The sequence below is a fragment of the Perca fluviatilis genome, chromosome 5 (genome assembly GCF_010015445.1).
Source record: "Perca fluviatilis chromosome 5, GENO_Pfluv_1.0, whole genome shotgun sequence".
In the NCBI taxonomy this organism is placed as follows: Eukaryota; Metazoa; Chordata; class Actinopteri; order Perciformes; family Percidae; genus Perca; species Perca fluviatilis.
In genome coordinates, this window is record NC_053116.1 from 37,308,379 (window position 1) to 37,320,570 (window position 12,192).

The following is a 12,192-nucleotide window of genomic DNA, read 5'->3' on the forward strand; positions in this document are numbered from 1 at the left end:
GTTCTATATTTGAAGTTTTCTGGGCTAGTAATCTTACTGTTACCTTTCTCAGACCAAGGGGGATTATAAGTGTTGCTGCTAATGTTTCCACATAGTTTACCAGATTATTATATGTAGGCTTAATATAGTGTAGGCTAAGCCTACCCAGTTTGTTTAGATTTATATTTAAAATGTATTTTATGCCAGTGCACAATTATTTTTTATGTATTTTAATTTTCTGTGCATAATATATTTTGTTAAACTACATAAATGCCATTATCTGTACCGTATCCCAACTGGTACAATAAAACATCAACTGAGCAATATAACATGCATTTTTATTCAGTATATAAGCAATATTTTGCTTTTTATGTTAAAGACACTATTGATACTGTGAGAAATTTACATTCTCAGGAAAAAAGCCACTTATCAGTTAATTGTTAATCGATCGATAAAGTCAATCAACTAAAGATTAATGAATTAATCGATAATTTGCATCCCTAATCCTAACATTAACTACTCGAGGTCAATGCCCCAACCAATCGGGCTGCTTCGTAGGGCGAGACTTGCCTAGAAGTTCTGTGGGATCCATAATAATGCGGCATGGAGTTATGGCGGAGTTAGCAAGCTAACATTAGCCAACTTACAAGTTGTCCACCGGCTGGCTTGCTTCATGCTGCATTGGTTACAGAGAATGAGCCGAACAGCAGGCTGGGTTTAACTGTCCCCCACTCGCTCCCCCCAGCCCCGGAGAACGTCTCGTATAATACATCCATGGTCGGGACGCTCTCCTCCCAGAGAGTTGCGACACAGTTTACGGCCCCAGTGACGCGTGTTGTCAACATGACAACTAACAACAACTTTTCTAAAAGGTCTTGTATGTTGGCTCGTATCAGGTTCGATGTGACAGGAAATGAGGATGCAGTAATCCTATTAATGGTTTGTAGTCACATCACTCTGCTTTGATGAAATGTAGTATTCTGCCCACACGAGGATCCTGCAAGAAACGTGACTTTGTTTTGCTTTTTAATCTTTTTTCAGCTCATTGCAAATTTCCTAAAACTCCACGACTACTTCTGACTTTTGCTCAAAGTGCCGGCGTGTGGTAAAGCAAGCAGAGCGACTGACCTGGGGTCCTCTATCCACAGACCCAGCTGGCGGAGCACCTCCATGGTGGCCACCTCTCGGTTCAGGGTGTAGAAGTGGAGCCCCGGTACCTTGCCGCTGTCCAGCAGCACGCGGCACATCTCCACCGCCTGTTTGATGCCGTAGTTACGGATGGCGGCGTCGTTGTCTTTGATGGGCTCGATGACTCTGGTGATCTCCTCCGGTACCTCGAGCTTCGACAGCTTGACGAGCTGACGCAGAGACTGGTAACCCTGGAGAGGAACACGTTAAAGTCCAGCTTTATCCCAGTGGATGGTCTGTTTGAAACCAGCATTTCCCCCGGTGTATTGTAAGTCTGGTGCCCTAAGCCACTGGGAATTATTTTTAAGGGCCCTATCTTGCACCCGGCGCAGCACAGCGCAAAGCCCGACGCAAGTGTCTTTGCCAATTTAAGACTGACGCAGATGTCAGTTTCCATCCAGCGCCCACGTTGTTTAAATAGAAAAATGCACCTGCGCCCATCTGTGGCCCATAGGCGAGCTGGTCTTACAGGGAGGTGCATTTAGGTGCATTCTGGGCGTGCTGGTCTTACAGGGAGGTGTGTTCAGGTGCATTCTGGGCGTGCTGGTCTAACAGGGAGGTGTGTTCAGGTGCATTCTGGGCGTGCTGGTCTTACAGGGAGGTGTGTTCAGGTGCATTCTGGGCGTGCTGGTCTTACAGGGAGGTGTGTTCAGGTGCATTCTGGGCGCGTGGTCTAACAGGGAGGTGTGTTCAGGTGCATTCTGGGCGGGCTGGTCTGGGTACAGGGAGGTGTGTTCAGGTGCATTCTGGGCGTGCTGGTCTTACAGGGAGGTGTGTTCAGGTGCATTCTGGGCGTGCTGGTCTTACAGGGAGGTGTGTTCAGGTGCATTCTGGGCGTACTGGTCTTACAGGGAGGTGTGTTCAGGTGCATTCTGGGCGTACTGCTATCTTGAGGCAGCCGAAAGGGATTGTGCCATTGACCAACAAAAACCTCAGGCCTGTACTACGAAGCAAGATTTGCCGTTAACGAGGTAACTTCAGGTTCAAGCCAGGGTTTTAGTGTACCACGACGGTGGATCAGTGGTTATCGGGTTAAATCACCATGGTAACTTATGCTGAACACCTACACCTGCTTGGAGCAGGGATTATGTACGATTAGTGATCAACCGAAGAGATTATGATCATCAATACTAGATGACATAGTACCCTCTTAAAAGATCCGTAGAGCTTGGTACACTAGAGAGCGGAATTCGTAGAGCGAGTGAGTGCGGTGAGAGCAGAGACGCGTAAAAGATAAAACACAACCCCGGTAACATTCCCTGATGGGTATCTTTTTGAAAGATATAGATTGTCAGTGGAGGGAATTGCATATCGGCTATTTGTCGGCTTGTTGAGCCGTGTGTCGGTTTAAATTAGGATTTTATATTTTTTATTTTCTCTCACGATCGCTTCCCACTGCCAGGGTTGCAACTGAAATGAAAGGCTAAAGCAACGACAGTTTATGGAAAGCACAAGTGTAATTATGGTCAGATCTTGGTCCTGACTGATGGGGAAGTGAAATTGTTAAGCGTTGTGATTACGCATAACAGCATCAGCTATTTTTTTGCCAGCTTTCCTTCCCGTTTTAGGAAGCAGCGACTGTATTGCGTTTTGCCTGTAAAACCGTGTCTGTGTTCTTCATATTTATGTAGAATTATAGTTTGCTCCTCTTATATAAAATATGCAGCTCTGGTAGATGCTTGCGATTGGTCTTGCTGTGCAAACACCGCCTGAAAGGTTGGATATTTCAGCATTCAGGTTTTCAAATGCATTTCATATCTTGTATGTAGGTTACTACACAAGAAGGTTAGTGTGGGGACAACCTTCACCCACAGGAATAGAAGGGAATGTGTGAATCTATTAGGAGCATCGGCCATAAAAGGTGTAGTTTGAAGTAACTGTTCCACTGAAATAGATAGCCTGGATTGTGTGAGGACAAAAAAGTATAAAAGGAGGAGTTATTTTGTTTGTTGAGACACTATGGCTACATGCTCTTAGGAGTGCGTACACATGGTTATCTCCCTTTCTCGGAGAGAAACCTTGGCGTATACATTTGGTGCATGTCAACTGTTCTCCCTTTCATAAATGTGTGAATAAAGCTGCATTAGTCTGAACTCATTGGACTCAGCATTTGTTAGTCTTCATCTCATTTCCAGATATTTCCCCATATCACCGCCTCTTTTATGTGAACGTGCGCCGCTGGATTGGAAAACCCTAATTGTTTGATTGAACTAGTTGTTAACCAGCGTCGTGACACGGGTTATGCGGGACCGCGGTTGTTAAGGTTAGGTGAAGCCAGGTAACCGAAAGAAATCCAGAGCATGTTGATCTTGCTTCGTAGTGCAGGCCTCTGATCTAAAGTAGGGGTGTGGGAAAAATCGATACAGCATAGTATTGCAATATTTTTCGTTGCAATACTGTATCGATACACAGACGCCAAGTATCGATCTATTATTATATATGTCGTGGTTAGTTTGTCTGCTTGATAATCCCATTTTGCAGCAATACAATTGAAGTGAGTTGAACAAACAGAGAAATGTATCTTTTTAGATAAAACAGATGTTGACAAAGTTTCCTTTTGGGCACATAATTTGAAATTGGGAAAAATTTGAAGTTGAAAAAAGGGAATAAATTGCAATATATCGCAGGATATTGCAATATGTTTAAAATCGCAATAATATCGTATCGTGACATAAGTATCGTGATGATATCGTATTGTAAGGCCTCTGGGGATTCCCACCCCTAATCAAAAGTCAATAACGCAGCATTTCATATTTATTTTAACGCCTGCTTCACCTCGTGGAGTTTTGGGAGCATAGTGCTCGTGCCATCTATGATCTTAAGATCAGTTTCTCCTCCTGGAAATCTCTCCTTCCTGCTTAGAGAATCTGCCATAATCAGGGTATATACAGAAATCCTGGGAGGTAAATTTAATACCTTTTCTAATACCTTCTAAAAAAAATTTTTTAAACCAACACGGCATTGAGTTGCAGGTTTATACAGCAACACGTTTCTAACCATTAAATGGAGTTTGAGATTTATAAAACTACATTCTCTTGGCCAATAGAACAATGCAGATAACAGAATAGATTGAGACTCACTGAGTTTGGAAAGATCTTGCATTTATTGCACCTTCAGAATATAATTAAGAGATGAAATAAATAACATAAAATAAATGCAAATTAAAGCAGTTCAAAGAAACAAGCATTTGCTGATGCCATTATAACTACTTAACAGTAAGCAAACCTTCTTCTGTATGTACAGACACCTTATGCACAAATGAGTACACATGGAAAATATTCCATGAGGCAAGTGAAATAAAAGAAAACAGTAGTGCTGCAGCTATCGATTATTTTAGTAATCGAGTATTCAGCCGATTAATCGGATAAGAAATACTTTTGCTTCACAGTAAACAGCAAATATACAAAAGAGAGGTTTACTTTTTTCGAAAGAGCAACCTTTTTTATTGCCTAAAATTGCATACAATAACAGGGATAGATGCTAATATTTTTAAGCACGAGCCGCATGGGCCACCAAGCCCCTTATTCTGTTGGCAAAAGTACATTTTCGGTGGCCCAAAAGTAAATACTTTTCACGCCCTTCCCCTTCTTGCCTCTGGCTCTTTGCACTGGATATGCACAAGAGCTGTTCACTAAGCCCAGGTAAATGTGACTGTACTAAGCTTAAAGCAGGTCCATTCAACTACACTGTTCTGGGGGGGGAAACAACACATTTTAAGAAGGCTAATACTGAGTGAGGAGAAAGAAGAAGGAATGCAGACATAACCGGCATGGTCTGGTGGTGTCAGCATTCACGGGGATATTAAGTAGCCATGCTCCGGGGGGGGAGGGAAATTTCAAGATTAGTAGCAAACTAATAAACAGTTAGAAAACGAACCGGAAAACACCTAAAGTCCCGGCATTAAAAGAATGGGCCAACACCATGATACAAACAGCTTCATATGAGCATATGCTAAACAGGATAAGCACTGTAAAAAAAAAAAAAAAAGATGAAGCGCCAGCACGGGATAGTTTCTGGACATACATCACACTGACTGATAAACCTGTATAATGAACAACACTGCTAATTATTACAATGGTTAAGACTCGGTTTGTATTGTAACGGGAAATGTCTCTGTACGTGATATACGCTGAACTGTCCAACTGCACCAAAGGAAAAAGCAATAAAAAGAAAAACTTGAATTACAAAAAAGAAAACAAACCCGAAGCTTTCGTTTTAGCTTGTTGGTAAAACATGGCTATTAGCAGAGCACCACGCTGTAGGCTGGTTGTGTAAAACAGCGCGGTGGACGAGAGCAGCAGATGTTAGACAGCCTACCTTGTGTCGGGTTCGCTCCGTTGAACGGACGAGTACACCGGATGTTTTCTACTGAGGTGATGTAGCAGCATGTTGTCGTCTCTTAACCCCTCGCTATCAGGGCTGGGCGTATCGATCTAAATATCGGTAGTATTGATTCCAAAATGAGTATCGGTATCAGCTTGATACTGTTGTGATGAGATCGAGGATTGCTCTCCCGAGTGTGTGTCTGTCTCTCTGTCTCTCTGTCTCTCTCTCTCTCTCTCTCTCTCTCTCTCTCTCTCTCTCTCTCTCTCTCTCTCACACACAAAGGGAATGGGAGATGATCTCTGATTGGTTGATTGCATGTTACGCCCAAAACACACCTCTGATTAATGAAGACACGAAGTACAACCCTTTAGAAACATGCGCCCGGCACACGCACCCTTTTGTCCACCGCTAAAAAGTCCACGCCCTAAATGTACCTGCGCCAGGTGCTTCACGCCATGCACTTAGACCGTTAAAATAGGGCCCTTAATGTATGAAGTTTTTTTTAAGGCTCCGTTGGAAACTTAGACGTAGTAATATTTTCAAATCTCCAGTTAGCTTTTAGCGTTCACTTAATGTGGGGCCATATTTAAGCTAAAGTGTGTAGTTTCTGTAGCCTCTCATGAGGAATTACAATACAGAGTAATGACAACAACACTGTTGGCGCGTCCGCATGGTACATAGCACTCAACCTGTGACTTCTTCATGATAATAACTTAACTTGTCTCTGGAGGCAGCAGCGAGTTACCTGAATGGGGAAGATTCCCGGTAGGATGGGACACGTGATACCAATCGCCCTGCAGTCGTCCAGGAACTTGAGGAACGTGTCCGCCCTGAAGAACAACTGGGTGATGATGAAGTCGGCTCCAGCGTCCACCTTCTCCTTCAGGTGTCGGAGATCCTCCTCGTAGCTCTCTGCCTCGGGGTGGCCTGTAGGGTAGCCTGCACAAACAAACATATTTAAAATCACAAAATGATACTTCAAATAGAGAGAGAGAGAGAGAGAGGCGAAGTCCCTCCCCTTTCAGTGGACCAACCATGGGACCTTATGGACCTTTTTCACAGCAGACATGTTGACTTGTCATAGTAGGAAAAGCACAGCTGAGATTGATAACCTTAACAATGGCTTAGTTCTATCAAGTGTCCCAGTGAGATATTTCAGTGAGTCAGCATGCACAATACCAGGACCTCTCCTAAGTGGGATGCAGCCATCAGTAATGGTTTAATACCAGGACCTCTCCTAAGTGGAATGCAGCCATCATCAATGGTTTAATACCAGGGCCTCTCCTAAGTGGAATGCAGCCATCAGTAATGGTTTAATACCAGGGTCTCTCCTAAGTGGAATGCAGCCATCATTAATGGTTTAATACCAGGGCCTCTCCTAAGTGGAATGCAGCCATCAGTAATGGTTTAATACCAGGGTCTCTCCTAAGTGGAATGCAGACATCAGTAATGGTTTAATACCAGGGCCTCTCCTAAGTGGAATGCAGCCATCAGTAATGGTTTAATACCAGGACCTCTCCTAAGTGGAATGCAGACATCAGTAATGGTTTAATACCAGGGCCTCTCCTAAGTGGAATGCAGACATCAGTAATGGTTTAATACCAGGACCTCTCCTAAGTGGAATGTAGCCATCAGTAATGGTTTAATACCAGGACCTCTCCTAAGTGGAATGCAGACATCAGTAATGGTTTAATACCAGGGCCTCTCCTAAGTGGAATGTAGCCATCAGTAATGGTTTAATACCAGGGCCTCTCCTAAGTGGAATGCAGCCATCAGTAATGGTTTAATACCAGGGCCTCTCCTAAGTGGAATGCAGCCATCATTAATGGTTTAATACCAGGACCTCTCCTAAGTGGAATGCAGCCATCAGTAATGGTTTAATACCAGGGCCTCTCCTAAGTGGAATGCAGCCATCAGTAATGGTTTAATACCAGGACCTCTCCTAAGTGGAATGCAGCCATCATTAATGGTTTAATACCAGGACCTCTCCTAAGTGGAATGCAGACATCATTAATGGTTTAATACCAGGGCCTCTCCTAAGTGGAATACAGCCATCAGTAATGGTTTAATACCAGGACCTCTCCTAAGTGGAATGCAGACATCAGTAATGGTTTTGAATACACTTGTGCTTTCCTACTGTGACATGTCAACACGTTTGCCATGAAAAAGGTCTATTTCGGAGACGATATGTACGGTAGCGAGCGGGGAGCAATGAATTATTTTTTGATCCCGTTTTAATTGAGCCAAGTGAAGAAAGTCTCAGTTTGTCGTAAAACTGTTGAAGTGTAAGACTGTGAAAATACGTCATCAGAAAGACTCCACGCTTCTGAGTCTCCAAGTGGCGTCTCTCTGGAGCTACGATGTCTGCGTTTGGTACCGGGATGTAACGTTACTCTCACGAGCAGCAGATCTCGCTCTTTTTTTTCTCTTCACGGCTGATAAAACTTTGCTGGATAAAACCATAGTATATATAATGGACCAACAGATCCCGTGTCTCTGGACGGAGACCAGTGAAGGATATTAGAAGCACTTTTCCGGTGATAGCCAGCGTTACTGAGCAGCCTCCAACTGAGAGAGATGACGGAAATGTGACGTGAGCAACCTGTCTGAAAGTGTGAAGTCTTCTGGTAGCTGTGCCGAGAGAAATCTCAATCATTCCCAATCTTACAGAGACGGAGAGCGTAGGTATATGTAAGGAGATAACATAGGCACAGGCTAATTACTGATCACTAACATGCTAGTTAACATTAGTAATTAAACCTAAACAGATAATGGAAGTCCAAACTGCCTGAGAGCTTCTCCTGTACTATACGGTAATTCCTCTACTGTGTGACACAATCGTTTTTTTATTTTTATAAAAGCGTCTGCTACGGAGCCATAACGTGAGGTACAAGGTAATGGAGCCTTTTATACATTGTCGTGTTTCTTTAGAAATAAACAACGGACAAATAGAGTCTTTAAACGCTTCAGATGTAAAGTTATTCTCTGTCAAAGTGACGCCAAAATGAATGGGAGTCAATGGGATGCTAACGGGAGGTGATGGCTTTGTAGCAACAAAATGGCGCCATAGGAGGTTCGAGTTCTGAAGCGAAGCTTACCCCCTTGGATAAAACACATCAGGGATGATATAGTTACATGTGTTGTGGAACAGAGCTAAGCTAGCTAGCTAGCGAGCGAGGTGATGTATATTGTGCGATGCGCGTAGGGAATTGTGTCTAAAATAAGGCCCCGAGGCCTCTCAAATCTCACTCCAATTTATTAATTCCCGCGCCATCTAACTTCGGACTTAAGTTTACCAGAACACAAGGATCAATCTGAGACGAAGAGTTCAGTTAAGCAAAGTTTACTGAAGTCCAGAATTTAAGTTAAAACACACGTGTGGGTAAACAAAACAGATCCGAAGTATCCCTGACAACGTATACGGGGTACATTCCTGGACTTATAATGGTACTCAAAGCTTAAGCTAACTGTGTTAGCGTGTGTCCCGCGTCTAATACACACTCAGATTCCTGAACTTATAAAGGAAATCAAAGCTTGTGCTAACTAACTGCGTGTTCCCAAGTCTATGCATTATTAGGGTTGCAAAATTCCGGGAATTTTCAAAGTTGGAAACTTTCCATGGGAATTAACGAGAATAAACAGGAATTAACTGAATATTTTGAATATTGCTTCTTATAATACTTTTACTCTATAACAGGGAACTTAAATATAGTTGAAAAAAACCCATCTTGCAGCATAATCTTGGTTAAAACAACCTAATTTAATGCAACTTCAGTTGAACGTCCTCCCTATATTTGTCAATGACATCCACGCACACAGTAATCAGCATAGGTTACTACATACTTGCCAACATTTAGTTTTTAAAATACGGGATTTTGCTATTAACCTGTGTGTGTTAATTGTATAGCCCACTTGTTCTTACATCTAGCTGATGGTTAGCTGAGCACGCATATAACCATAACCATAGTAAAATCAAAGGCTGCATGCTAGCTAGCTCATATGTTAAGCTAAAGGTCAATGGTTTGGGCTACTACTTAGCCTACTGCAGGGCTACTGAGGCCACACCCACTGCACAGATTATTTCTAAAATCCAACATTCTACAGCAGATTGAAGACATTTGAGCCCAAGGACTACATCCCATCCAAACTCCCATTATTTCCATTAATTCCCATGAAAGTTTCCAAATTGGAATGTTTCCAAAGTTCCCCAGCTAAACTTTCCATGGAAAGTTTCTGGAAATTTCCACCCCTTTGCAACCCAATGCATTATACTGGGGATACAACTTTCATACTGAGACACATCTATACTATAGAAGTATTTCTCCAGGCGAGAGATAAGATAAGAGAAGATGGGGAAATTCCCGTGTTACAGCAGCCCAAAAAATTCAAACACACAGACACACAAAAAAAAGAGAAATAGACAACCTGGAGGCTGAAAACATACCGGCAACGCAGATGTCAAAGTAGTCATCAAACTCTGACCGGATGTGTTTAACGAGGTCGGTGGCGTAGTTGAAGCCTCCCTCCTCTTCCTCCCAGTCGGCTCCCACTGGGTCTGTGGAGATATTACAACATCGCACCTTATAGCTGGCCGACATACGTTACTATGACGATCTCCAGAGCTATACTCTAATTTCCCACTCCAATGTGGAAACATCACATTATTTGAGACCAACCAATCAGCAGGAGCGAAGTGCAAAGATTAGTCGATTCATGGATTAGTCGCTAACTATTAAATTAATCGCCAACTATTTTGGCATATATAGTATAGGGCTGGGCAATATATCGCTATATTATATTGATATCGTGATGTGAGACTAGATATTGTCTTAGATTTTGGATATCGTAATATCGATAATCGGTAAGTGTTGTCTTTTCCTGGTTTTAAAGGCTGCATTACAGTAAAGTGATGTACTTTTCTGAACTTACCGGACTATTCTAGCTGTTCTATTATTTGCCTTTACCCACTAAGTTATTAAATCATTTCTCAAAAATCTCATTGTGTAAATAACATTTTGTGATATTTGATTTTCTCTAGCCCTAATATAGTATATACATAAATCAAATTCTTTGATTGCAGCTTGTTAAATGTGTGTGTGTGTGTGTGTGTGTGTGTGTGTGTGTGTGTGTGTGTGTGTGTGTGTGTGGAGTCTCGGGCCTTGGGAAACACATTTATGATTCATGTTAGAGACAAAACTAATCCATTCATCCAGAAAATAATCGGCGGATTAATCAACAGTGAAAATAATCTTCAGTTGCAGCCCTAAAAATGTTGTTTTGCATTAGTGTAATATGGTGAAGTTGTCAAACAGGTGTTTGTTGTTGATGTCTTCAGGGGAAACTCCTCGTCTCCAGCGTTCGGCGAGCTGAACGACTACTCCCTGTTCTACCTGAATAGGTTTCTAGTTTCTTCTCTCCTCTGTGACAGTAAACTGAATATCTTTAAGTTGTGGACAAAACAAGACATGTTGAGTACTTCGTCGTCTTATTTCGAATATAAAATGTCGAAACAAATGGTGAAAAATGTGTTTCCCAAAAAGCCCAAGATGACATCTTCAAATGTCTTGTTTTGTCCACAACTCAAAGATATTCACGTTACTGTCACAGAGGAGAGAAGAAACTAGAAAATATTCACATTTAACAAGCTGACATCAGAGAGGTTTTACTTTTTCCTCATAAAAACATGACTCAAACAGATTATCAAAATATTTGGCAATTCATTTAACAGACAATTAGTCTCGCAATTGGTCACACAGCTTTCCTGGATGGGAGAAAAACGTTCTCTGGTTTATTTGCATTTCTTGAAAACAATCACGCAGTGTTTCCTCTATGTTGATTGGCAAGTGGCGGTCCGCCACGGTTAGATTTCTCCCGCCACGGTATCAGAAATATATATACAAAAAGCCGTCTGTCAGCAGTGATTGTAAAGAGCGCGTCGACGGAGAATATCGCAGACACACGCTTCACAACGCGAGTGGGCACGCGCGCCACTCGGAGAAAAGGGAGAAAGAAAAAAGAGACAGGCTGTCCTCCGGTTGAGATGGCATGTGTGCATTCTTGACAACTGTAAGTCGTATAACTTATATTGTCAGTTCATTTAAGCCTGTATTAGTCTATAGTTCTCGCACATTTTAGTTTCACCTTCACCTGCTAGCTAAATTGCACGTGGCTGTTGATTCAATACAACGCCCTTGATATCATATCATGGCATAGTAGGCTAAACCGTGATTATTTCATACATTCATGAAACATATTGGGGGAAATTCATTCAACATAATTCACAGCCAAATAACAATTAAAAGTATGCTATTTGAACATTTATAACCTAACCTAACCTGGCAGGCACCGCCTCCGATTTGGTGTCTGCTGCGGTGCGCAGCGCAGCTCGGACCGTGCGCCGCTGCCCTTTTTTCCTCCATAAACTCCGCTCTCAGCTGTGTGCAATGATTCCAGCCAGTTGTAGCATGTATAAAGTTATATGGACACGTAGACAGCTACCGTCTACGTGTAGGCCTACTGCGCCTTTCACAGAGCGATCGCCCGGCGCTTTTCTTCTGATTCAGAACCATCCACGTCGTAGCCTAGGTTACCGACTCTGGCTTTGCCTTCAGCCCATCGGCGATGCATTGCCCACACTTGTTACTCGAGACCGCTAGTTACGTTTCTCTGACAGAGGTTATGATTATCACTAAGCAACCA

At 42.6% G+C, this 12,192-nt stretch overlaps 1 protein-coding gene across 2 annotated transcripts in view; it reads right to left on the reverse strand.

The window, feature by feature from the left end:
- The window catches only part of mthfr (methylenetetrahydrofolate reductase (NAD(P)H)), a 31,899-nt gene that overhangs the window by 10,874 nt on the left and 8,833 nt on the right, over positions 1 to 12,192 (reverse strand). For both annotated transcript variants that reach the window (XM_039800328.1, XM_039800329.1), the window contains exons 4-6: positions 9,938 to 10,048; positions 6,239 to 6,432; positions 1,108 to 1,358 (exon numbers count right to left, since the gene is read on the reverse strand). In XM_039800328.1, coding sequence (XP_039656262.1) covers positions 1,108 to 1,358; positions 6,239 to 6,432; positions 9,938 to 10,048 — 556 coding nt within the window. The remainder of the gene's footprint in view (positions 1 to 1,107; positions 1,359 to 6,238; positions 6,433 to 9,937; positions 10,049 to 12,192) is intronic.